General features: G+C 38.7%; 1 protein-coding gene and 1 non-coding gene across 28 annotated transcripts in view; both read right to left on the bottom strand.

The window, feature by feature from the left end:
• The window catches only part of OSBPL6 (oxysterol binding protein like 6), a 206,506-nt gene that overhangs the window by 19,583 nt on the left and 159,504 nt on the right, over positions 1–27,419 (bottom strand). For 8 of the 27 annotated variants that reach the window (XM_067026356.1, XM_067026362.1, XM_067026358.1 and 5 more), the window contains 6 exons: positions 23,176–23,250; positions 17,795–17,960; positions 14,158–14,291; positions 13,329–13,352; positions 5,410–5,517; positions 3,649–3,786 (listed from right to left, as the gene is read on the bottom strand). In XM_067026356.1, the coding sequence (XP_066882457.1) occupies positions 3,649–3,786; positions 5,410–5,517; positions 13,329–13,352; positions 14,158–14,291; positions 17,795–17,960; positions 23,176–23,250 (645 nt within the window). The remainder of the gene's footprint in view (positions 1–3,648; positions 3,787–5,409; positions 5,518–13,328; positions 13,353–14,157; positions 14,292–17,794; positions 17,961–23,175; positions 23,251–27,419) is intronic. The other 19 variants (XM_067026370.1, XM_067026375.1, XM_067026380.1 and 16 more) reach the window with 5 other exon arrangements.
• On the bottom strand, positions 17,388–17,531 carry LOC131751727 (small nucleolar RNA SNORA79). Its single transcript, XR_009334290.1, has one exon. It is a non-coding gene; the product is annotated as a small nucleolar RNA SNORA79 (small nucleolar RNA).

Here is a 27,419-nt window from a genome sequence, read left to right as displayed (position 1 = left end):
TCTCTGAAAAAAGCTAATCACATCCAATTATGTGAGAGAAGACAAATGCCTGCCTGAACCTAATTCATGTTGCATGCATGTTTATTACATGAACATTGAGAATCTATAAAGTCTAGTCCTCTTCAATTTCTAATTTCACCCAAACTAATATATGACAGAAATGGTCCAATATCCATGCCCATGTAGAAAGTTCCGTGTAGAATATAAAAGAACTCTACAATGACAGTGGGCCCTGAATAAGATCTATATTATCGTATGTGTGAGCAGTAGCTAAGGCTGGGCAGTCTGGCTATGGTCCACTCATGTTATCCTGTATATAAAGTTAAGGCTCTGCCATATTATAATGAAACAATTAATATATATTTGTTTTCTCTCCCATGGTCAAGAAGTCTTGGAGCCAAATATTTCTCTTTAAGAGGTTTGGGATTCAAAAGAGTTCAGGAAATGTTTTTTTCTAACTGCGACCAGGCATGCAGCATTGCAGAAACAAGTTTAAAAGTAGAGGCAAGGAAGTAGATCATTCTGGAAATAAGAAGAGCATTTTTTTAAAAAAAGGTTGCACATTCATTAAATGAAGCACATAAAGATTTTTCTCTCAGTTATGGAAAATGTTAATATAAGACAGCTAAGGCCCAGATGTTTCTCCAATTAATCGTATGTAATGAGCTATAAGCATTCTTTCCTTCATCCAGTTAGCAAATATTTACTGAGTTCCTGGTTCACCAGAATGTTCTAGTGCTGGGGACAGAGTGGTGAAATCTCTGCCCTCACTCTAGTGGGGGGAGATACACAATAAACATATGAAATATATATTTTGTTGGACAGTGATAAGCATTATGGAAAAAAAAATCAGAAGGGAAGAGGCATGTGAAAGGTCAGGGGTGAGGAGGAAATGGTAGCTCTACACTGTAGGTAGGGCATCCAGGGCAGGCTAATCAGAAGGTGACTTTGGAGTAGACTGAAACGAGTGAGAGATTTGACCACGTGGCCCTGGAAGTGTTCAGCCAGGGTGGGCGGCAATGCAAAGGCCCAAGAGCCTTTGGCAGCTGTCATACAGAATACACAGTTGAGCCCATCCTGCAGCGGCTACTAGGATTCTCCCATGTACAGTAAACCAACCAGGTGGGCTTGCCAAGTCTGTTGTCCAGAGACTCAAGGAGCCTTCTGGGGGCATCTTATCACAAGGGAACTTAGAAACTTGGGCAGATGAGGTTGCCTCAGGAACAAAGTCTTAGCCTAAGGGGAAGAGCAACCTTGAGAACATGGAGGTGCCTGTCACTTGGGTTTATCTCCTGGTCCAGCCTCTTCAAATACTTAAGACTGAGTGTTGTGATAAAGGGGAAAGATTTAAGTAAAACACAGACATTTTATGAAAACCTGTAAGATACAGTCACAAAGAATAGACGTATAGCTTAGTTATTTCCAGTGTGGGTTGTAGGACAGAGTCACTTTCCTTATTTCAGCAAGGGACAAGGGGTGTCTGGAGCAAATAACTGCAGGAAGCATTCCATTGGCTTCTGGAAGGCACCAGAAGAAGAGAGGTTGCAAGAAGCTGCAGCTGAGAGCAGAGACCAGATTATGAGTCTTGTACGATAGCTAAGGAGTTTATATTGTCATCCTAAGGACACTGGGGATAGGGACATCATCAGATTTGCATTTTGGAAAGATTAGCCAGGCTGCCCAGTAGAAAATGGATTCGAGAAGCAATAAAGGAGGCAGGAAAACTAGTTATGGAGATTGACAGGGTAATTTAGGTGGGGCGCTGATGGGGAGGATTGAATTGCAGTAGCAGCAGTGAAGCTTTAGGAAAATGTGTGTATCTGAGAGTGTTTAGGTGACAGAAATTACAGAACCCGATGAGTAAATCAACATGCGTGGTGGGTGGTAGTGAAGGGAAATACTGAGGCAACTCAGGTACTTGATGTGAACAACTGGGGAGAAAAGCACCTAGAAAAGCAATATGAGAAGTATGGGTAAGTTTGAGTTTTCCCCCTTGGGGTGTGTGTCTGTGCGTGTGTGTAAGGGGGCTGCTGATTAATTCATTTGGACATGCTGAATTCGAGAGTCTGTGGGGCACCCCGGTGGCAATGTCTCACAGGCAGGTGGTTGGGTGGATCCTGAGCTGGCTCGCTCTCGCTTTAGACCTGCTTTCTCCCTGAGCTGTAGACTTGAATATCCAAAAGGTTGCCAGGTAACTCCACTGGGAGGTCTGATAAACTTGCAATGCCTTAAAGTGAGTATATCATCTCCACGTGCCTCTGTCCTCTACTACCTTGCCCCTCTATCGGCCACTTGGTCCACTCTTTCACGGGGGTGGCACCACCATCTTGCTTGGACTCATGCATGTAACCTGCTTCACATCCTCTTCATTTTTGCATTGCCAGTGGCTGGTGCAAGTGGCAACTGGGTGCCCAGTTGAATGTGACCCCAAGAACTAGAAATAGGGAAATTTGGTTGCTCTCATAGGGGTATGCTATAAACTTATCAGATGATGGGTCAAAGCCCAGATAATGTACAGTTAAGTTTGTCTGCTTGAATAAGGACAAAGAACTGGGTCAGCAATGGAAGCCCAGAAAAGGGAGAGTCAGAGGAAAAAGAATGCTGGTAGCGTGTAGAACTAGCATTAAACTAGTTCTCTGGCTTGTGAATGGGAGTTTCTGTGAATCTTTTAATGTGTGACTTGGAATCTGAGAGGCAAGTGCCTAGCGTGATGTGGTAACAAATTCAGTACCTGATACAAGAATTCTGTTTTAGCTTTTCTCCATTAGAAGAGTGATGTGTTCATTCTTTCTTTCTATCTTCTACTTACTTTTGTTTCTAAAATCACTCATACTTCCAAACATCCAAAAAGAACTACTACTAATTGTCAGGATTTTTCCTTTCAATCTATTTTCTATGCATATGGAAATAACACTTAGCAACTATTTCATCTCCTTTTTGTAAAAATGCAGTACAGATCTTCAATCTCAAATGACAAAATTCTTAAACAACTGTGTGGGAAAGAGTTTTGGCTGCTTCTCCCATGCCAAAAAAGAAAAAAAAAAATTCTAAGTGTACTTGACTAAATTTCAGTAAAAGAATTTCTGCAACCTGACCAAGGCAGAGATTTCTTGTTTCCAAGACCTTGCCAAGATTCACGGGCACGACAAGCAATCCAATAAAGCTTTTATGGTAGCCAGTGGTAACCTCCAAAAATGATAATTAGCCAACTAGATATATGCTAGACATTATCCTTCTAAGTTCAAATTGTTGTCTCTGGTAAAGTTGTGTATGGATGTATGTGTGTGTATGTACAAACATGAATGGTAATTTTCTTATTTTCTCATGCTTAAAATATTTATTAGCTAGTCTCCTTCTATAAAGGAGTCTGTTATCAACTATTTGTTTGCCCTGAAATATGAACTGTACAGGTAAGTCAGAATAAATCTTGATTCTTTCTTTTTATTCATCAAATTTGTGACTATTGCGTTGGTGCCCAGAGCGTTAAGGGCTCAGTAAATGGAAACCATATAGTTTGCATGCTTTTGGCTTTGCTCTTATTTGGACATCTTACTATAATATTTTTTTTAAAAAGTTCCACAGTCTTACTTTCTTTAACCAAAACTCATGGTCAGAAGCAGTTAGGGTTGATGCATCAAGGAACCTTACCTCATTCTCTGATGAGCTTGCAGAGAGGAGCACTTCTTGGGCATCGAAGAACTCAGAGACAGACTCCGACATGGAGAGGCGGCTCTCATTGGCTACTTGTTGTGCCAGGGGGAGACTGACATGGATTTGCTCACCAGCCTACAGAAGAGAAAAGCATATGGTGTAATCGTTTCCTTCCCTGTGAGAATGGCTATTTGTTCAAATGAGAACATGACGTACTAGCCAGATTTCTAGAAAAATTCACACTATATGTTAAAAGAGTGGTGACCACAGCTAATTTTCACTTGCAACTGAGTAATGACCACTGCATAAGTTTCCTTCCAATATGCCTACAGAATCCAAAAGGTGCAGCTGAAAGGTAAGTTGATTTTAAATCTACGCTCAATTAATATTAAGTCGAATGCAGCAGGTTGAGCCCCTATCAATACCCTCAATTGACTGTGGAGACAAGTTCCTTGTCATACTCAAGCAGTATTTGTAGAAACCACTAGAGATATGCTAAGAAAACAGTCTATAAGACTAATTTTTGAGACGGAATATATGTCATTTTCCAGTTTGATTATGAATTTTATGCAATGAAACATATTAGAGTACTGAACCTTATTTCAAATTGTATTTTTATTCAGTAAGTAATAAATATTGTTTTCAAGGATACAATTTAAGTTTCAATCAGAAAAATATGTAAGAGAGCTAAAATATATATATTCTAGTACACATTTCAAATTGAAAAGAAGATTCAAACTGAGATTGTTGACTAATTTTTGAATAACAAAATTTTAGAAATACCTCTAGATTCTGGGCAGTTGAGTAGGCATAAGTGTCATCAGAGATCACTGGACCCATGGAGGTGGATGGACACAGGGTGGGTAACTTACATCAAAGAGAAGCTGTCTGGGGATGGTATTTCCTAAGCAGTTAGATGGCAGAACACTTGCACCCACAGATTTCTAGAAAAATGTATATTTTTGGTGCAAATATGGCCTTAGTATTAGTTAAACCTCTCACCTTGTTATATATATTACTGTTGAAAAGTATAAATTATCATGGATAAAAATAATAACTTTATAAAGGATTATAAACAGAATTATACACTCAAGTTTAGCCCAAATACTGAATGTTCTCCTATCCTCTTACCATTTCTTCAAAAATTCTTCTGAAAAATGGAGTAATAGCACCTACCTCAGAGAGTTGTTGGGGGTGTGAAATGAGATAACATGTATAAACTGGGTTAGCACAATGCCAAGCACATAGTAAGCATTCACTTGACACGTGTTAACCATTAATTATTAGCATCATCATCAGTAGGAGCTGTAGCAGCCAGCACTAATAGTAGTATCTTAGCAAGGTCAGGTGACTTCTCTTCTTAGATAGGACTTTTAAAACAAACCTTAAGCAAGCTTTTATTTAGCACCTTCTCAGTTGAAAGAGTTTGTTTCCACATTTCATGGGCCATTGATGATAAGAAATATTTCAAATGAAGAGTGAGAGAAAATTCACAAGCTGGAGTATATACAAACTAAATATTCAGTAGCATGAGATGAACACAGGAATAAATAAAAATAGACAACTGATCACCAATAACCAATGATGTCAAGCTCATGTACATCCTTCACTCCAAAGAACACTGAACTGTCATCAACACAATATTTATGCAGAGAATTGTATCAGCAGTGAAAGAACTGTATAAAAATAAATAAAAATAGGCAGTAGATTTAGATGCTATAAAATAAGTATTCTACATCTGTTAAAAATGAGTCTTACCTCATCAGGGCTAGGAATAATATTTACACTGACAACCTGATCACAAATAATAGATTCTGAATGTATTCTGTTCAACCGACTCCTTAGTTCAGCATTCTGGTTGAGTGCCTTAAAATAACAAAAACCACATATATAATTTCAAGTTATTAAGCAAGCATAAAGCAGAATAAGCACACAGGTACACTTTAGACAACAAAGTCTTATGATGTTCTTAGCTGAAACTTTTGGAGCCACCACAGGCCAGATCCCACTGGTAAGAAGGAAATAAATGGCTCAGAATTAAGACACTCATTTTTTTGCAACATAAGACTACTACTTAGTAGGTTAGTGGGTTGAAAGAGTTCATGGATTTCATAAAAATGATCCATGGAATTTCCTCTCCCTTAGAGTCAGGTCCATTACACCCAAGCCCAGTCTACCACCACATATATATCACATTTTACACCCTAGGATAGAAATTATTGATTCTTTCATTGTTTTTGGTTTTAGTTTCTAAAATTTGGGAGTTGTTTCAAAACCAGATATCTTAAAAATTATTTGGAAATGTAATGAACAATGAACTGGCTTTATATTTTATAGAGCTATATTTTAGTCTGGTGAAAGAAAATAGTTGTCTTTCCGCTTTCTAGGAGCACATAATTAATACCTATGACAGTACAGCAGAACTAACTCAAGCGTAGTAGACCAAAGATGCCTTCCTTGAACAGTGTAAACATCGACAGGTATAATAAAGAACATATCACAGGGCTTCCCTGGTGGCGCAGTGGTTGAGAGTCTGCCTGCGGATGCAGGGGACGTGGGTTCGTGCCCCGGTCCGGGAGGATCCCACATGCCGCGGAGCGGCTGGGCCCGTGAGCCATGGCCACAGAGCCTGCACGTCCGGAGCCTGTGCTCCGCAACGGGAGAGGCCACGACAGTGAGAGGACTGCGTACCGCAAAAAAAAAAAAAAAAAAAAAAAAAAAAAAAAGAACATATCACAAAAAGGAAACTAACTCCAAGCTACCTGCATCTCATGACTTTTAACACACCCTAAGTCAGCATCAGTAAAACACCATCTGCTACAACCCAGTTTAGAAGGTGGGGCAAGAAGAGAACAGCTTTACATAAGCATGGGCTCCCTAACAGGCACATGGAGCTCCAGAGGCACACGGAGCACATTAGTGCATGGGAACCTGTTCCATATACAGAAGACACATGTAGCTGACTGGATTACACCAAGTCTCAAGTAAAAGACCTTTGTGAGCACAAAGCCCAGTGAAAAGCTGGACAGCTCCTTTCCTTCCCATAAAACCAGCAATTAGAAGATGGAAGTGAATGTTTCAGAGTGAAAGATAAATGTCAGGACTTACTGAAGAGCACATCTGCCCCAGGGAGTGAGGATTCTGCTTTTCTTTGTAAAGAGTCGATGACTACGGTAAACCAATGCATATACAAATATAACAGCATAACTATAACTCTGTACCTATTAAATCACCCAGGATAAATTACACAGTGGCTAAACTTCACACTTGCACTGAGTGGTGCAGAATCCTTGGGCATGGAGCACGGAACGGCCCCTCTCCCTTCATCCCAGCTTTTGCTTTTTAAGAAGAAAACTGTTCACTCACAGCTTTTGGCTTTTGTTTAAAGTCTTTAGAACCAGTTTGTAAAAATATGTGTAAAATAGAACACACTTGGTCTTGTGGGCTGTCAAGTATTGATGGATTAAAGGTGGACACAGATCCTACAGTCATATTACAGACAGGAGGAAATGTGTGTCCAGTTCTCTCAGAAAACAGGGATGTGTTAGTGAGAAAAATGGTGATAACTTTTTTATTTACTAAAAAAGGTGATTACTTTTTTAGTAAATAAACCATGTGCTTCCTAATACCTTTATATTCTGCAAAAGTGCTCAGGATCATTTTTCTTGGAGCAAAATCTCGAACACTTGAAATTTGAAAAAAAAAAAATACTGCATCATTCATATTCTTTGTGACTACATATGCTTATTTGTTCTTTCATTATTTTTCTGTCCACAAGTATACTGAAAGCTGTCTTAGTTATTGAAAAAATTGGAACCAGATATATTTTGTTGTCTTGAAAGTAGGAGGCCTTGTTGTAGGTTGTTTGATGGTTTTAATTGCAGAATCACATTCATGACTTCAGGGTTTCACACAAACCTCAACTAAGGGTTCCTCCAGAGTGACTGTACCTTCTGTTGTCCCTGGAACAGAGTTAACAAAACAAACCCCACAAAAACTCAAGGGCAAGGATAAGTAATGTTTTTTTTCAGAGGGTGGGAGTTTTACACACAAGTTTCCCATTTATAAGGAAACTTGGAGAATTGTTTGCTCTGGATGTTTAAGAAAGTTAAATTCCCATTTAAGCTCTCATCTCATCCAGTATTCATTAAATGTAATCTTGCCTACAGGTGTGTGTGAAGGCACTCAAGGTAGCCTCTAGCTGATAATATCAATAGGAAATGAGCTAAAAATTAAAGGAATATTGTATTAATAATATATATGCAGTGGTAGAAGAACGTTGTTACGTGGCACAAAAAAGTGTGGAAATAAATACTATTCCCAACTCTGGCAACCCCAAGGGCAGAAAGTGTAAGCAGATGCGGAGCATGCAACAGCCCATTTCTGTGTGTCTTGCCAGGACGGCTCCTCCTTTTGCCTCAATCACACAGACTGTTTTTGAAGTTGGCTACAACCAAGCGCCATGAGCGCTCTTAGGGAGGGCTCAGGACCACATTTGTTACTTGCCTCCCTGAAGCTCACCTATTTTCTCTACAACGATATTATGGAAACATCCTTGGGAACATCGAGGTATATGGATATTTTCAGTGAAATGACACTATTAGTGATAATTAACATAGAAGAGCCCAGTTGATGGCAGAAACAATATACAGAATGCACCCGAGGAGTCTGTACAGTGGTGTAGCGAGGGAAAAGGAGGCACGTCGCCAGCCACTTGCACCAGCTCATGAGCAAGAAAAGCCATGGAAACCTGTGAGTAATAATATTGCTCCAGGAGTGGCAGACAGGGCCAAGGACTAGCAGGCAGGAAGCAGCCTCGGGCTCAGGAACTGTGCCTACCTTCTTTAGGAAGTCTCACTACTTGCTTTCATGGGTGAGCTCAGACTGCACTACAAACTCTCCGCCAAGTATGCTCATTTCCCCACACCTCATGTCCCTCATACACATTCAAACATAATATATCCAAGAAACACATAGTTCCTGACCCATCTATAAAAGAAGTTACCATCTTGAAGTTCTGAGCCAGAATTAATTGCCCAAATCCTCAGCTCCTTGGCTATTAACTACCATTCACCCCCCCTAGGCAGAAAATGGGTGAGAATTTACCTTAGACTGGGTGAGACTCTGGCATAGCATATGCATTTTACTGAATGGAACTGTGGGTTCTGGGAAGGACACATAGAAGCCTGAAGGCTGGAGAAGGATATGAAACATATGGCAATATGGGATCACCAGAAGACTTAAACCTTTCAGATAAAAGCAAAAGGATTGAACAAGCTATGAAATAGCTTGAGTTGAAAAGGAGTGAGAATATGAGTATGGAAACTGTCAAAGCTAGAGCTGTCAAGAACCTGGGTATCTCTTATAAATCACCTTGTTTTTTATTTTTAAAAATACTATTATAGTGTATTTGGAAAACACAAAAAAGTAGAAAAATATTTTTAAAAATTCATACCTTACTACCCAATCAACAAATTTCTGGTAGCTTGGTATACTTCTTTCTTTCTAAAAATTTATTTATTTAATTTACTTATTTTTGTCTGCATTGGGACTTCGTTGCTGCACATGGGCTTTCTCTCTAGTTGCAGTGAGAGGGGGCTACTCTTTGTTGCGGTATGCGCGCTTCTCATTGCGGTGGCTTCTCTTGTTGGGGAGCACGGGCTCTAGGTGTGCGGGCTTCAGTAGTTGTGGCACGCGGGTTCAGTAGTTGTGGCTCGTGGGCTCTAGAGCACAGGCTCAGTAGTTGTGGCGTGCGGGCTTAGTTGCTCCGCGGCATGTGGGATCTTCCTGGACCAGGGCTTGAACCCGTGTACCCTGCATTGGCAGGCGGATTCTTAACCACTGCATCACCAGGGTAGCCTGGTAGCTTGGTATAGTTCTTTCTAGCTTTTTTTCTTATGCATTTTCCACATTATTTAATGGGAACATACTCTACATCCTGTGTCTGCCACTTATTCTTTGTACACAGATATTTATTTTATGTTTCAAACTCTTCACAAATGTGATTTTAATAACTGCGGAACAAGTGATTATTTTCTATTCTTGGGCACTTACGTTGTTACTGATTTTTATTAGGATAAATAATGCTGCCATGAACGTTTATGTGCATACAGGCTTTCTACATTCAGCATTACCCCCTTAGATTATACATATCAGCCATGGACCAAAGGGTTAAAGGGTAAAATATTTTTAAGGCTTTTAATAAATATTGCCAAATTATGTCCAAAATGACATCAATTTAAAGTTACTAGATAGCTAAAAAAAAGATGTAAAGGATTCTATGAAGAATATCTTCATATACAACACATTTGGCCAAGTCACAGGGAACTCTGAAATTCAGGAACAAATACACTTAAAACATTTATCCCAACACAGAATACTTATTTTGGATGTATAAAATGTTGTAGACAGGAAGGATAGTAAACACTATGACTAGGATTTTAATTATGCTGCTATGTGCCTTAAGCCAATGTTTTTGCTTACATTCCCAAACATACCACATTTCACTGATTCTAATATGCACGATTCCTCAAACATTAACGCCTCTGAAGCACTGGTCAGTTTAATTGACAGTTTTTTCTTTCTTAGTAATGCACAGAATGATGGCACATCTAATAGTGGATGCCGTACTGATTTAATGAAATTTAGTTACTCTAGACTGAGTACTGGGTACTCAGAACTCATATTCTGCTGTTCACATTTGTATGGACCCAACACCCAATGCATTTAGCACAAGCTGTGTACAAACCCTGGGGCCAGAAATCAAACTGGTAATAGAGACGGAGTGCAATGTATTGAAGACAGACTCAAGGCAAGTTGAATCTTTCATTTTAGTAATCTAGGGTGCTGAGTTTACCACAGTCTTACTATATACTATTTGACTTTGGTGTTCAGTACATAAAATTACAGCTGCTGTGAAATAAAGTCATTTACAAAGGGATACATGCCACATAAAATACCTTGTCCTACAGGTGTAAATCCAACATCTGTGCTGCCTTTCAGGTGTAAAAGTTTACTTTGAAAGTTTCATGGGGTAAAATAACAAAATTATGTACATTTTTGTATACATATAGATCAGGGATGAAATACTACTTTAGAAGAGAAATTCATTATACTGTTCAGCCTTGCAAATTATTACATGCCCAAGGCAGGTAAAAATTTATGCTGAGCATGTAGTGAAGAATGCTAATTTTACTTATTTTATTATGCTATGTACCTTCTAAAAGGGTGATGGAATTTGCCAAGTTGATATATTTAAAAGCTTTATTGAAAAGCAGCATTTTAATCATTAGACATATACCAGATCAGACTTATGTCAAATAAAAAATAAGCTTTAAAAATTTTAGACTAGGGCTTTCCTGGTGACGCAGTGGTTGAGAGTCTGCCTGCCAATGCAGGGGACACGGGTTCATGCCCCGGTTTGGGAGGATCCCACGTGCCGCGGAGCGTCTGGGCCCGTGAGCCATGGCCGCTGAGCCTGCGCGTCCGGAGCCTGTGCTCCGCAACGGGAGAGGCCACAACAGTGAGAGGCCCGCGTACCGAAAAAACAAACAAATAAGAAAACAAAAACAAAAAAAACCGCGTTAGACTAATCTAAGAGGTTATTTAAACAGTCTCTCTCTCTCTCTCCTTCCCTTCCTGCGGGGAGACTTGGATTGGTAACTGTTCATTAAAAAAATATCTGGGTTTTAACTGATGATACCTGAATAAGGATCAAAGATGTTTTTAGGCTACGTAAAATCACACTATAATGTGAAGTTATATTAACATAGAAACATACGTAGAACAGCTGTCTCAATGTACTCAAGCTATTTCATAGCTTGTTCAATCCTTAGTGCTATATTTAAAGAGGCACAATGAAAATAATAGAATTAGCCAATCAGGATGGCTACATCAGTTAATTATTTCCCATCTGCAATGTCTCCTTATCTGCTAGTTCCTTCCCTTCATGACACAAACAAACTTAGATGACTGCCAAATTCAAGGTTGACTTTCAGTCCATATATCATTTGCTGCTAAGTCAGACCCTGTTAACCTTTTCATTCTTGAAATTATCAAAACTCTTTACCCTTGATCTCAATGATCATAGCTATCTAAATTTGTCAGCTGTTTCCCCTGGGTTTCCATCAAAGGATGCTCGGTTTTTTTTGTTTTTGTTTTTTTTTCAGCTTGTCCTTTAAATACTAATGTTCTCTATGGCAACTCCACTGGCCCCTTTTATTCTGATTGAAAATACAATTTATCAGTATCTATAAATTCACCAATATACGGGGGTATCCACATCTTTCTGCCAAGGCCTCTCTCCTGAGCCCTAGAGCTCAGGAGGAAACGACCCACCCCATGGGAAGGTATGTACAGACATAAGGATGTGAACACAGCCAAGATGCTGTGATAACACAGAACTGGAAGCACTGAATTCGCTAGTGGATAGGGTATAACTATCTTTATAATCCCAAATTATTTCCACATTTTTTGAGTTCAAAAAAATGAAGTAAATATAACACGCCACCCCCCCTGCAAATAACCCAACAAAAATCTAGTGAGGCTCTAAGTCTAGATGCAAATAAATGTCTAGACAAGAGAAGGAAACATTTAACCCAAAGCACACAAGTTGATATAATTTCACTTTATTTTACTTTTATCATGTTGGTAACAGCTACTGCTGTCTCCTGAGGTCCATCAAGGACCAATTCTTCCATGAACCTGATCTCTGGGTCTGCTCACAGCTCAGGCATCTCTCATTTCTCTGAATACCCAGAGCCCTGGAAATCTGCACCGCTCATGTGCCACTGGGAATGGACTACAGCATGGTCCATTTAACTGTTTCTTGAGTAAATACTGCTCATCTCAGTAGTCAGATCATGAACTTCCTGGGAACATGGCCAGGGCTAATTTTAACTTGGTGTCCTATACCTTGCACTGTACCTAAAGTACAGTAGTTGAATGAAACACAATGAATAAATGAATGAACAAATGAATGACTGCTTTAAAATTTCCCTTCATCACCATTTCTAATCTCACCTGATCTCCCAAACTTAGATGTGTTTACTATTCTCCGTCTTACCGACAAGCAAATAAAAGCAAGCAAGCGGGAAACAAGCATATTTTCTTATTTTTCTAAGTACAAGCTTATCTCATACCACTAAGACTTCAATCCTTAATACATCTGAAGAAAACAGTGCAACAGGTAGGGGGACAAAAGTGTATTTGACACATTTACAAGATGATATACAAGATGACATACAAGATGTTTACTAATCATTATTTTGATCTTTCTGATTCATGATCCTTTCAGGATCACAATTCAGAAGATCGATTAACATGGACTAGGGTGTTCCACAGATACATGACATGAGATCAGTACAGGGCAACCGTTAAAGTGTACTTGTGAAGGAAGCCCTCTGCAGACTGGAACACAGTTACCGCTTTGAATGCTCAGGCTCTCGAGTTGCCTAGTTTTGCACTGGAAGCAGCATATGCACCTCAACTGACAGTGTTTGATGGCAAACAGCAGAAAGTGTGGCCCAGAAAACAGCATTCAATAACGTGAAACTTAACGCTGAAAAGAAGCTGACAGTTCAGGTACATAAAACAGGATGAGACCAGTTTAAGTCTAATTTTCAGGAACTGAGGGAAACTCTTCAAGCAGGAGCTGATCCACATGGAAAACCACTTACCCAGGATTTGCTTGCTCCTTCGCTCTGATCCAAGGCACCAGGAAGTGAACAATATTTTATATAAACACCGAGTTCTCACACAAAATCAATAACAACATTGACGTCTCAAAGGAAGTTTTAAAGGTTCATTTATAGACTAAATGAAAATATTTCAGAGGAAGTGCTCAGTGTAAGAAAGCATAAGGGCAGTTTTAAAGGATTTTTAACAGAAATTTCAACCTTGAAATACACAGGGACTTGATTAGTATTAATAAGATCAATATAATATATATTGAGTAATATTTATTACAGTGTAAAATATATACTGAAATATATATAAGAGTCTAGCTTCAGGGAGCGTAACTTAGGAAGCAAATCCTAAGAGTGCAAATCAGAATAGAAAAAATAGGCAACAGTTATCAGTAATTTTCAACAGATTAAAATGTAAGTGGGAAAAAATAGTAAGTGGAAGATCTGGTAGATTTTGTCTATTTGACATTGGATCAAACATATTCTGGAACATAACTGTTTAAATGTGTATGTAAATCATGTATAAATGCATGATTTTTTTTTTTAAACCAGGGACTGCCTTATAATGACTACAGAGAGGCATTAAAAGTATTCAATCAGCCAAAATAGCAATTATGTTTGCAAGTAAGTTTGGTTGATTTTCACTCTTACCTTGATATTGTTTGGAAGAAAAGTAATAAAATGTAATATTGACACTGCAATGTCTTGGGAGAATTTCAGATGATGTGCCATCCCCATGGTGGACGATTGCCTCCACCCCCATCTTTGGCTTATAGGGTCAGGAACGTATTATGAGAGTGAAACAAACACTCTCATTTACCTGAGACAGTGACTGTCGGAGCCGTGCCATCTGCGTGCTGTGGCCTTTATTGTGATCCTGCTCAGAAACCATCTGCTTAAGCTTCTCCTTCTCTATAGCTATGCTATTAAACGCTGACTTCAAAAGAGAATGCACTGCATGGGGAGAAAAGTAAGAAACAAAGATCAAATGGATCCAGAAAGAATATACAAACTTATAAACTTCTCAGTACTTTAATTCATGAACAGATATTTTCTGGAAAGTTTATGTTAAGTCTAATTGAAAGTCAGCCATAAAATGGAATCTACCAGAATATCTATACACAAAACAAATATAGGAATGGTAGTTAATCAGGATGAAAGTTTTAGCCTTTCAAACCAGATAAGCCAACAAAGACCTGGAAGCAGCATATAAAATTATCAATTTTTAAATTTCAATATTTAGAAACTAAACTATAATTCCTAGAAGGAAAAGGGAACAAGTTTTACTCTGCCATATTTGAAGGCAATATTTGAGCAGTTCTGGGTACAATGAAGCCTCATGCAAATCACTTAGAACTATCAAAACTTATTTCCCCAGAGTGTGTACCCAAACAAGAGCATTTTATGAGTCCTGCCAGTATAAATAAGACAGCTGTTTTAGAAGGTCTAACTAGTTCTCTTTGGGGTAGGAAATGATTTCATCTTAAGAACAGCACTTGCATTACTTTCTCAGCCAAGAACATCATGATATCAGAAGTGTTTTTAAAGAGTACAAACTTCCAGTTATAAGATGAATAAGTTCTTGGGATCTAATGTACAGTATAGTGTTATAGTTAATAGTACTGTATTATTTACATGAAAGTTACTAGGAGAGTAGATCTTAAATGTTCTCACCACAAAAAAGAAATGGTGGGACTTCCTTGGTGGCGCAGTGGTAAAGACTCCACACTCCCAATGCAGGGGGCCCGAGTTCAATCCCTGGTCAGGGAACTAGATCCCACATGCATGCTGCAACTTAGGAGCCCACCTACCACAACTAAGGACCCAGCAAGCCATAACTAAGGAGCCCACATGCTGCAACTAAGCAGCCAGTGAGTCACAACTAAGAAGCCCATGAGCTGCAACTAAGGAGCCCGCCTGCTGAAACAAAGACCCAGCACGACCAAATAAATATTTTTTTTAAAAAAAGAAATGGTACGGTGTTAGCTATCACAATTATTTTCAGAATATAAGTGTATCAAACCAACATGTATACCTTGAACTTATACAATATTACATGTCAATTATATCTCAATAAAGCTGGAAATAAAATAAAAGCAACAATAAAAACAACCTCCACTGCCATTTCTGCATACCTAACAACATACATTGGTAAAAATCCAAGGCAGTCTTTAATTCTGAAACACAAAAAGGTTGAATTTCCAACTCCTATCTTTACAATAACAGTTTATAAAATGCAAAGTCTTCTAAAATAGGGATTTCCTTATAAGAGAAAGGATTTTTTTAAAGAAATGGAAAAATTTAGCATAAAACAGTGGCCTGAATTAAAGGGGAAAAATGGTGAGATCATAAGGGACTCACAATCTATTGATTTATGTGCTCCATTCTAGTTATCAATTTTAAGGTAATAACTTGATAGCTGAAATATGTTAACCCAACTGGCAGCTCTGAAAGCGGACTCTCACTCATTTCAAAATCCATAACTCTTCCTAAAGAGTTCATTCAATAGTCATGGAAAAGCCCCCACTTTTTTTCTAGCACAACTGAAAAGAAAACATGTTGATTCAACAAAGGCTTTAAAATTCTGTTGAAACTTGGATTTCCTGAAATCCTCCGGATTGCAACCAAATACACAAAGCTTTCCCAGGGCTACCTTCAAATTTACCCATCTTTCTTCAGAAGTTGTGCTATAGTTAATTCACACATTTGCTGTCTCATTTTACCTGCTGCTATAACCTCACATTAGAAGTAAAAGCTACTGGCTTTCCTGGCCATAAATCTATGCTGTTACATAAACAAAATAACGTTGCTCTAGTCTAATGACATGATTAGCATCCAGCTAAGACATGCAATAAAAATGTGCAAGGAGTAAAACAGGAAGTGAAAGAGAGGTGGCCTTACAGAATCTCAACTGAAAAATCTATAGAAAAAAAAGGTGGGGGAGATGATATCATTTAATTGCTTCAGGATTGTGGAATTAAAGAAATCTCTGCTAGTACATCTTTGCTGATGGTTTAAGACTATACATTTTTGTTGACTTCAGCATTCCCAGAGATGTCCTCAGTGCGTGCCTCTTCTGAGGGGGCACTAGGCTCTTGAGTATTATGGGGGGTACTTGAGATGTTCCATTTAACACACATTTTCGAGAATATTTTATAACCTATTACCAGCGGGCCCAGAGGAAATAAATGTGATTAATTCATAATGAGATGTTAGTGACTAAAAACAACATAACGTGTATCTTTCTCCAAGAGACTGGGAAGGTACTGTCATAAGGCGCACACACAGACACACACACAGACACACAGACACACACACACACACACACACACACAGTTTCAGCGGCTGAAATTTAAATACTATAGTAATAAGGGGAGGGAGTTAATTTGGAAGCTGAGGCTCTTCTTGGTAAACACAGACAAGACTGCCCAATCCACCTACACTCTACTCTCCTGCTTCCTCTTACTCTCTGTGCCTGATGACAGCAACTGAACTTCTGCAACATGCCTTATTGAAAACTTAACATCAAAAAAGAGACTCCAAGGTGGGGTGGACTTCTACTCCCCTCAAATCTGGACTGGCCTGTGAAGCTCTGACCAGTAGAGTGCAGTGAAGGGACAGTGCTTCAGGTCCAGAGCTGGCTGCTTCCATTCCAATCCACTCCATTCTTTTGGAGCCCTGAGCTGCCATGGAGAGGGAGAAGGAGAGGGACAGAGTTGTGTGCAGCTTCCCAGAGGTACAACCAAAGTGCTAGTGAAGACGCCTTGAACAATTCAGCCCAGCTTCCAGCTGAATACTGTTGAGGGAGCCCAACCAATGCCACGTGGCACAGAAGAACTGCTTAGCTGAGCCTTCCTGAATTCCTCACCCACAAACTGTAAAGTAAAACTTATTACGTCGTTTAATAAAAAAAGTTTCAAACAGAATCTGTTTCTTTTCTTTTTTTCCCTTGCTAAGGCTAACTCACAAGTATGTATTAAATGATGAAAAACAGATGTTGAGTAGTAGTGTCTGCTGACCTGCCTAGGATAATGCCTTTTTTGTCCCCCTAAGTATTTGATTCCACAAATTTCAGAGAATAAATAGATAATCCCATTGTCCTAATATTCTCTGAGTGAAGAAAATCTAATATTAATTTATGATGACCTACAATCCTAGTGCCAGGCCTGAAGGCAATAGGAAGAACAGTCATCAAAGGTTAACACCCTTTTTGTCGTTCTGCCTTTTCTCACCCTCAATGCTACTTTCTTTACTCAGTCAAAACTGTAATCCTATGATGTGTGTTCTCCCAGGAGGCGGGCATCATATCCCACTGCATTTTGTCTATACAACTGCAATAAATATATAAACCATTTGACCTTTCTACCATGACCACCTAAACAAGGATACGAGAATAAATGGCAACTTCCCATCAAGGAAGAGAGCTTCTCTCAAGGGCACATTATATTTATTGTTACCTTTCTGTGCAATTAGACAAAATTCTTCTTGAAGCTTTGTATAATCCATTGAACTTTCCAGAGGGTCTGTGTGGTGGCTAGGGGGAGTCTGAAATTCAATATCTGCACAAAGGTTGGGGTTGGAGGAATGCAAGCGAACCGGGGACATGGTAGCACTGAAAGGAACCTGAAAGGGGAGGACACAAATTATTAGAGAGCAACAGCACATTGTTCCACCCTTTCTTACATAGAAAAGATCTCTTCCAGTCTCCAGAATAATAGATTTCTCTCTGAGGACACACTCGGAGACAGTACTCATTTATTTTGCAGGTGGCTGGGTAGGAAGGAGTCTCATTTCCCATAGTTGATTTAGTACTGCCACTGACTCACTGGCTTTTCACTGTCACAGGGAGAGATGACTACACAATGACAGGAAAAACAGGCACAATCCCAGATAAGCTTCAGCTCTGAACCCACGGAAACAGTGCTGGCAGAAAGCAGTCTGAACTGTGACATAGCTGACCTTCTCTCACAAAGTCTGGGTACTCAAGTCAGAGCACTTTTTATGCCTACTTCTTTCTGAGCCTGGAGCAGGAATTTACTGAACAGGTAAAAATTCAAGAGGTGCGTATACAGAAAGATTCACTCGCTCCATTGCCATTAGATAAAACATAAGTAAGTTTAATACTAAATATAATAATGGCTTAAAGGGACTCACAATTAAATTTGAAATTAATTTATCAAGATGTATTTGTAAATGAAACGTAAGTTACTGTAGTTTACCTTTGTATGTTACATAAACATGGCTTATGAACTGGCCAATATTGAAAATATTGAAAAGCATTAAGTAAAAAAAGTCATATTCCTATAGATTTTCCCAAATGGCTAGAGGTACTTCCTTGCCCAGGCTGGATCTGGGCTAGGCTTCTGCTGGGTGGAGGCAGAGGACCTTTCCCTCTCCTTCTAGAAGGTTCTACCTGACCATTACAAATGCTGTCAGCCAAACACTCTTGGAAAATGAGAATACCAATTCCTCTTATAAATCAGATTACCAGTAACCTCCCCTAATTCTTACTACACAGATATGCATTCAATTATCTTCAAGAATCAGACTCTTAAGACTCCTCCACAAGCTGAATTTTGTATACATTAAAAGATAATTCACACCCTCTACCTAACAGAAAATATGCTGTAGGAGGAAGGAACCAATATCTTGTCTGATGTACACGTATGTCAGAACGACTTCCTTTTTTCATTGTTTTATTTAACTTTAAACCTCATGACAGAAAAAGAGGGGAGGGAGGGAGCAAGCAAGCACGTGCCTGTGCACAGAGGATACAGGGGATGGAGGAGATGAAGAGACCCCAAAAATCTAGCCTGAGCTGCAGTTGGTGGGTCTGGGTGAGGGCAGTTGAGACTGGAGAGGGTCCTTAGGATGTAGCTTTGTCTTGGCAAGGAGTTATTTATCTCAAAAGATATCCAAGGCTTACTGGGAAAGAAAGTGGGCATGAAGCTTTCTCCCCAGTTCCGCTAAGCTAAGCATGTTAATATATGATATGTGAGGAATTTGGTATCTGGAGTCATCAAAGTAACTCTTCCTCATCCCCCATGGGGACCTTGGCTACACTGGGCTGGGAGGTGTCAACAGCTTGTTTATCTCATCAGGATCTGAATTCCCGGCTATTCCAGAGAAGAGACACAAAAGTGGCAGATAAGCCATTTGAGAAAATGAAGTCCTTGGGTTCAGTAATTTGCTGGAATCCTATCCAGGCAACTTTGTGACAGTAATGACTGAGGCTTTTTAGGATATCCATAAGGGAATGGGGTTTATGTGAAAGAATATTTAAAGATACATAGAGAAAATTTCTGTCCTTGCCTGTGGTGATGCTAAATCTAGAAAGAGCAGTCAGCCCAAGGCCCACTAGGAGGGACAGAGAGAATCCATGGAAAGGTTGGTGATTAGGAGGTCATGGGCAGAGACTGTGACTTGAGGAAATGGAAAAACCAAGGAGTTTGCAGATTTAAGGATATGGTTTCAGGATGCAAGGAACTAGAAGAACATTTGAGAAAAAGGAATGTACGTGCTTGGTGGTGGGGAATGAAATGTGTTGAGGATCAACAAAAGGGATTTATCTGAACTCGGGTGCCCTCAACACTCCGAGGAGGGGCATGGCGTAGGAGAGGGGTCTCCTCCCTTGAGTGGATAGGGAGGCTGGGGGAGAAGTAGTGATGGGAGGCCAGGGTGTAGTGGAGGCCCAGCGAGTCCAGTGAGGACCCAGACTTGTTCCTGAGATAATGGGTTCTTTATTAAAAGTTGGAATCAGACACTGAGAAGAAAAACATGTTACAAATATATATTTTGAACGTAAGGGAAGTTTAATTTGGCAATTAAAACGGTAAAAATGATTTTGTATATAACCCACAGGGAAAGGGATTTGGAATGCTCTATTCAAACTGCAATCAAACAGTTCCCTGGGACATTGAAAACTAATATTTATATACTTCTGACTGAAAATGTTTATCTATTTTTTTTGGTTAAAAGAAGTATGTGGAATGGATCACTTTAATTGAAAAATTCATGAAATGAAAATACAAATTGAGATGTATTAATCTAACTCTAACTGAATATCTCTTCAGCCTGGGGGCTCATTTACTCAGTTTTTTATTCATCAATTTGAGTATTATGGGATTTGAAAATTTAAACGGTAACTAGGTTCTCTGTCAGTGGTGACTGGAGTGGGGCTGTCTACAGCTCTCAGTGTTTGTAGGTGAGAAACCTCAATGCTGGAAATGCAACTTCACATCCTCCTTAGGAAAGAAATCCAAGGCTTCCTTGAAATCCTATGACAGGGAGGAAGCCTGATCCTGGAATATTCTGGTACCAGTAACTGCAGTTTGGAAGGGGGCTGTTAGGAGATGCTTTTATCACCTGTCTATAAAGAAGCCAGAAGAGAAACAGATTGACAGTGGACTACTAGCACTGAAATTTAGCAGTGGTAAACATGAATAAAAAAGAGAACACACAACAGCAAGTCTAAGGAAGATACTGAGCATACACAACTCACGGGGCCAATGTGAAAAGTCACCTGCTGCTGTTACTCTGCATCACATGTACAGGGATGCTAGTGTGGAGTACTGATTGCACTGGGACTCTTGGGGGTCCTTCCACGCGGAGGGGCCAGCGTTTCTCCTTTCCAACCCCTTATTCTGTTGGGCCTGCCTGATGGTGCAAGTGGACCATTATGGATGCTAGTGCTAAGAATCAACAAGAGTAAATCTCTGAAACATCTTGGATGTACTTGTCTTTGGGAGCAATCTCAGCTGCCCTACACACCTAAGTGGGCAAGGAGAACAAGTAGCTGGAGTCATTTGGAAGAATTCCAGACAAAAGGCAACTCGCAGGATAGGACAGCCTCCAAATGTGTGGGCTAACTTTACTGTTGGGAAGAGGAAAGGCAGGGAATCAAGGGGAACCACTGCACTAAAAGAAACAGGAGGGCTGAGTCACCAGCGACAGGTCACTGAGATGTGGGCAAGGGAAGAGAGATGTGGCTGAGAGAGCCAGCGGAAGGTCCTGCTAGATGTTGTCCTGCTCTGGTATGGACTTAAAAGCTATAGATCCTAGAGGGTTTAGAGTAACCACGCCCTCTAGTTATTCCTGAATACATGACTAAATGCTGCCAGCTTCCTTCATTAGATGCTCTAAGTTATTCTTGACCTCTGTGGTCACAGCTACACTGGAGGAGGTGAGCATTAACACTTCCATCTTTCAAAAGCTTCTTCTCTTGTACTCCCAACTAAAAAAAAAAAATCAACCTATTCAGTTTTATTATATTCACTATATGTATCTGCAATCAAAAAATGAACACAGTAGAAACACAATCACTTCCCTGCATGCCATCTTAGAAGTACATTATTTAAGGGAACATTTGTATTTTCATAAAATGCTTGACCCTCTCTTTCCATACTGAGATGTTGTTCTCTCTCTAATAATCATTTGGATTTCTGAATTTTGTAAATGAAAGGTTACATTTAAGAATTTAAAAATTGATTTTACATGGATTTATTGTCAGAATCTGTTACCATGTCAGTATCAGGTACTTTTTTCATCTGTATTTGAATACATGCATAAGATAGACATTAACCATGAAATCAATTTCAAAAATTTGTTTGTTCAAGTGTTCACAAAACTGTGAGTTTAAGAGTCAGTCCCTAATAAATTCCACGTCACTTGTTCATTTCAGAATCAAAATTATTTCTGTCTCTCAAACAAACCAGCTAAGTACTCAGATATAAATCGAGTCAGTCACTAGTTATAAAGTAGAAAACCAACAATCCATACACCAGTATCCATTCTCCTACAATGCAACCAAAATCTTTTCATATTTTTCAGCAATTCTAGTCTTAAAATACATTCCACCAGCAGCAAGAGCAAGACTAAGATAATTCAGGAAATCTTATGTAATAGCCAAAAAATTAATGTTTGCCATGAACTCAGTACTCTGTATATAAAAAGTTGATAGGATGTCATGATTAAACAAATATTATGATTTATTTTTATCCAGCATAAGGTTCTTGGTTTACATATTCTATTTTATATTCCACGTGGCAGTTCACTATTCTAAGCACCTTCTATTCAATTTTAAGTTTTAGTTATTTGCCTTATATATCTCAATACTCCCTCTATCCTCCTAACATCCATCCTATTTTCTCTTTAAAAAAAAAATGCCAAACCAACATCTAGATGTGAATTAAACACCATTTAACTTCGTGGTTTTCTCCTTTCCACACTATATTTTCTGATTTCCAGCTCAATATTCTTTCCAGAAAACAACTTTCCTTTGCTAAGTGTAAGTTTGGGTAGCCGCTGAGAAATGACATCAAAATTCACCTTTTCTTACCCTCTCATTTCTTTATTCTCACATCCTTTTCAAATAGTCACATTGTTACCAAAAAAGCACAATTTATGTCTGTAGTAACATGGCTTTTCTTAGAAAAACAGAAATCAGTTAGCAACAGTTCCAATATCAGTATGGCAAAAAAAACAAATAAAAAAACAAAAAAAAAACCCAAAAAGAAAAACCCCCAAACCCACATTGTTTCAGGAAATCGCCCACACACTCCGTTTTGCATCCTTGAATTTAAACTATTTCTCACACTGAGAGTAGAAGTAGAGATCTGGATCCCATGATAGTTTTCCATTGCAGACCCAAACACCTGTGTGAGAGGCCAGCAGTGCAAAAAAACAGCCAGAGAACATGCGAGAGCTCCGCCAACACAGGAGAGGGCTGTGTTTGATGCCATCGCACACGAGTGGCACCATTAGAACGCAGGGCAGGGTGACACTAGTACACAGTTTCTCATTCTCATTAAACATCCACTTGAGATTGAAATCCACTCACTGTTGTAGCCACTGCTGCTGCTAGCCTCTGCCGGCGCCGAGTTGTGCTGAACTGGCCCTTCGAAGATGGCCCTTCCTGACAGTGAATGAGAGAAGAGGAGGGAGGAGAAAACAAGGGATGGGGGAGGGAGAAGATAGGATATGGGAGGATGAAAGATAATCAGACAAGGGAGAGGGATAATTTTTAACCGAAAGTTGACTTTTGCTAAATCTTAGCATTGAAAATAGCTTGGAGGGGCATTCATGCTATGAGAAAAGTTTATTGTTCTCATGGTAGAACACCCAAACACTTAAATCTATTTGCTGAATGTAACCCCTACCCCAAAAGGAGATGGAAAGTTATGAAGTGATGAAGAGCTTACGATCTCAAGGTAAAATAAATGTACGTCTTGTTTTATTCATGCAATGCCATGTTCTATGAAGCCAAAAGGCATTCAGTAGATCGAAGCAAAAAAAAAAGAGTTCAGGGAAAAGTGACTAAATAAATAATGTGCAAAGGCTAAAGCAAACAGGTTGTAATGAGAGCCTCCAGTTGGCCAGGAAGAATTTTTTATTTCTTGCTGGGAGGAAAAAGTAAGGGGAAGGATACCAGGAACCCTCAACTCCCTATGTTTTCTCCTACTATAAAGGTCTCTGGGATTCAATATTAAGAATGATATTGATTTTGGGGTTGAAGAATTTTCCAAGGAGGAAGGAAGCCAGTCCGCATAATATAGGGAAAAAAATCTCAATGATGTCCTCAGTGTGCTGGGATAACACCTATAAAAATCAGCTATGAAAATCTGAAAGTATAGGCTTCATTTAGTGATGTGCAACTATGCATAAACTAGTAGAAGAATCTTAGAGCTTGCTTTCTTTCCTTCTTTCTTTCTTCCTTTCTTTTTTTCTCCTCTTTTTGGTGGACACGATAAAGGGTAATAACACTGCCTTCTAACCAACTCAACTTTGCTGCATTTGACAGACCCTGACTCTTCAAGGTTGTGAGCAATAAATTCAGTTCCAATTAGCTGAAATGTTCTCAGAGTCACCTAACAGTCAGACTGAGAAATAAAACAGCATGGCTGTGTTAGTCTTTTTGGAATAACAGAAAAATATTTTAAATTCTTATCTCTTCAATTCTCTTTAATTTTCCAAATTATATTCACATTTCTCTCAATCGTCATAAATCTTCTGTGTACATATATGTGTATGTTTATTAAACACAAACACACACACATAATCTGCTCTAGACAAAACATTTCCTATACAAAATTCCTTTATGCCTACTGTAGTTAAAAAAAAAAAAGAAAAAAGGAGAAAGAATATATTTTTACTCTTCAGTGTAATTTGAGCATCTGTGAGATCTAGGATAGCTGCACATGAATGACATCAGATCATTTATCTGCTACCCCATACTTCCTGCTATTCCTCATTCTCTCCAATATCTACGGATCTAGTATTTAATGCATGCTATTAGCAACACAGGAAATGTAACAGCAATCTCTTCTACAGCAACCCTTATAAAATCATTCTCTTCTTGCCCTCCTCCACCTCATTTAAAACACAACCAAACTGTTTTACTGCATGATGATGATACTGAGATTTTTATGAGAAAGAAAAATTTGAGCTTTGGGACACAGGAAGTATTTTTTCCAACAGGTAATTCCACAGAGACGTCTAGGACAACTGTTGCCTCCAATGAATCACACAATGGATTCTTGAGCTAGCTTCCCAGTGGCTTCAAGGGGAAATATGGTCCAAATTTTAACATTCACATTCCAATCAAAAGCATAATCTAACTTACCTAAGAATAAGCAATCAAACATCCAGTATAACATGTTCTTCATTTTTACTTTCCTAAGGTCAACTTTTAAAATGATCTATTTAATAATGATTTCAAAAATTACAACTACTACAGAATGCTGCATACAAACTTCAGTAAAACAAGATCCATAACAACAATAGCAGGAACAATAACCACCACCACCACCAGGCAGTGTAGGTTCCTGCATAAATGTCTGGTGGCCTAGAAGTTCCAAACGATAGAGGGGATGAAAAATGAGCCACTCACTACAAAAAAATCTCTCAAGTTGGCCACAACAATGAAGAAAGTGGTTCAAGTAGTGAGATGATTATGGGCTCAAAACAAATACTTGGTTATCATGAGATGGGATTCTGATGGTCAAGAAACATTTAAAACAGGAGGGAAAAACCTGTGTATTAGGGTGGGAGAAAGTGGTGGGTATGTTTAATCCACTACAATAAAAATAAATGCTATGACTTTCTGTAGGTAAAATACTGATGAGTAATGACATTCATATTAGTCACAGTCATCCCTGGCTGATTTTAAGATTCCCCAGTCAGGTGTGCATGGTGAGGAAACTTCCAAGTAACTTCTCAGTGATAGCGAATGAGCATCCTGAGGGATCCTGGAAGGCCTGTTGGTTTGGGTGAGCAGAAAATGTCTAGGGATGGTACTAAGTTCTGCAGCATTCACCCTATGATCCTTTGTCTTACCAGATCAAGTGGAAGTGAGGTTTCTCTGGGAATGATTAATAGCTTACCGCCACCTCTCAGTCTATTTACTTCCACTGGAGTTGGAACTAAATCTACTTTCGAAAGTTTAACGTTTTCTTTGCGTATGGGATGAGATGATTTCAACTCCCCCCCCCAAAATAATTAAACTAGAATCACAAGGGCCATTTTGTTACTCTTTGGCAAAACAGAAACAAGGCAAAAGAAGATAAATGAAAATTTAAGAACAAACCACCCCAAAATGTGACAGGAATATGAAATGGAGAATATTCTCCCGCTTTTTGAACAACTTCTTTTGATGACTCAGAAAAAAATCTTCATAAACTCTCCCAACATTGAAAAGCACAGCCTGTGAATAGGAGGGCTATTGAGAGTTACATTCTGTTTCCTCCAGAAAACACTGAGTGATATGGGGACCATGGTGGGCCTCGTAACCAACAGTAGGACAGCCAGTGGCATTGCACTCATACACATTGAGAAGCAACCTACTGCAGACCACAGCTGTGAATGGGAATTTGTTCAATGGGACACCTTATAAAAACAAGATTGAAATGATATCTATCCACAAATGTATATGTTCTTATGATGCTGGCCTTCTTCAATTATTTTATTTATAATTAAGGTTCTTTTTTCCTGGATATGATAACCATAGATACCATGTTTAAAAAACAACAACAACAAAAAACGACCACCACAAAACTAGACAATCGTATGCTCAAAAACAATTTTAGGCAATTTTCTTGTGAAGTCATTTGGCACATTTGTCTCTATAGTATTAATTTTCTGAAAAGAAGGGGAAATGCACAGAAACACACTGAACAAAAGACCACAAAAAATTGTGTTCATAGAATGTGGATATTCTAACTAAAAAAAAACACCGATCGTTAGTGCTTGTGAAAATTTATTTTCAAATATATCAGATTAGCAAGCAAAGCAACAAAGAGTTTGTTATTCATACATTCAGAATTAAAACACAAAGAATGTTATCAATAAAACCAGAATTAAGGAAGAATTATTGTTCTTATTTCAAAGACTGAAGAATTCTAAAAAGCAGTCCCTTTTACCTCTGTGTTAGAATATAGATTGATTTGTGGTGCAAGAAAAACAAAATCATAAGTCTAATTTTGATTGTGCAGGGCAAGAGTCCTTTATAATATATAGCTAGAATTGGAGTAGCAGAAATTCAAGCTTAAAGATCTGAAAGTAACATGAATTTTGACCTAAGAGATTTTAGGCATTTGCCATATTTTGTATCATTGCAATGCAATGACATGAAAGGATCTTACTTTAAAAATTTTTAACTATTCATTTCAACTAAATAACTTATTTAAAATGAATTTCAAGTAAATTTATCACAAGCCATGAAGACTTTAGTTCAAATTTTAAAAGTGATTGTTGATGGCCAATAATATTTTTGTAGAATCATAGAATTTTAGAGTTGAAAAGGAATTCAGAGATCATCAAGTAAACTCCATCACTTTACCCAGAGTTAATGGAAGCCCCGAAAATTTAACAGAAATGCATGAGATTATACTGCCAGGAAATCACAGTGATTAGATTAGAACCCAAGTTTGTTACTTTCTAACCTATTGCAGTCCTCATCTCATTTATTGATAGATACAAGTTTGGACAGCATTAACACACAAAAGCCTCTTTTAAGATCTAGTATATATAAATGAATGTTCATTACAACCCATTTGATTTTCAGTCTAGATTTTTAAGATGACTTTC

Source organism: Kogia breviceps, chromosome 2 (genome assembly GCF_026419965.1).
Source record: "Kogia breviceps isolate mKogBre1 chromosome 2, mKogBre1 haplotype 1, whole genome shotgun sequence".
NCBI lineage: Eukaryota > Metazoa > Chordata > Mammalia > Artiodactyla > Physeteridae > Kogia > Kogia breviceps.
This window is presented reverse-complemented; position numbering and strand designations above follow the sequence as displayed.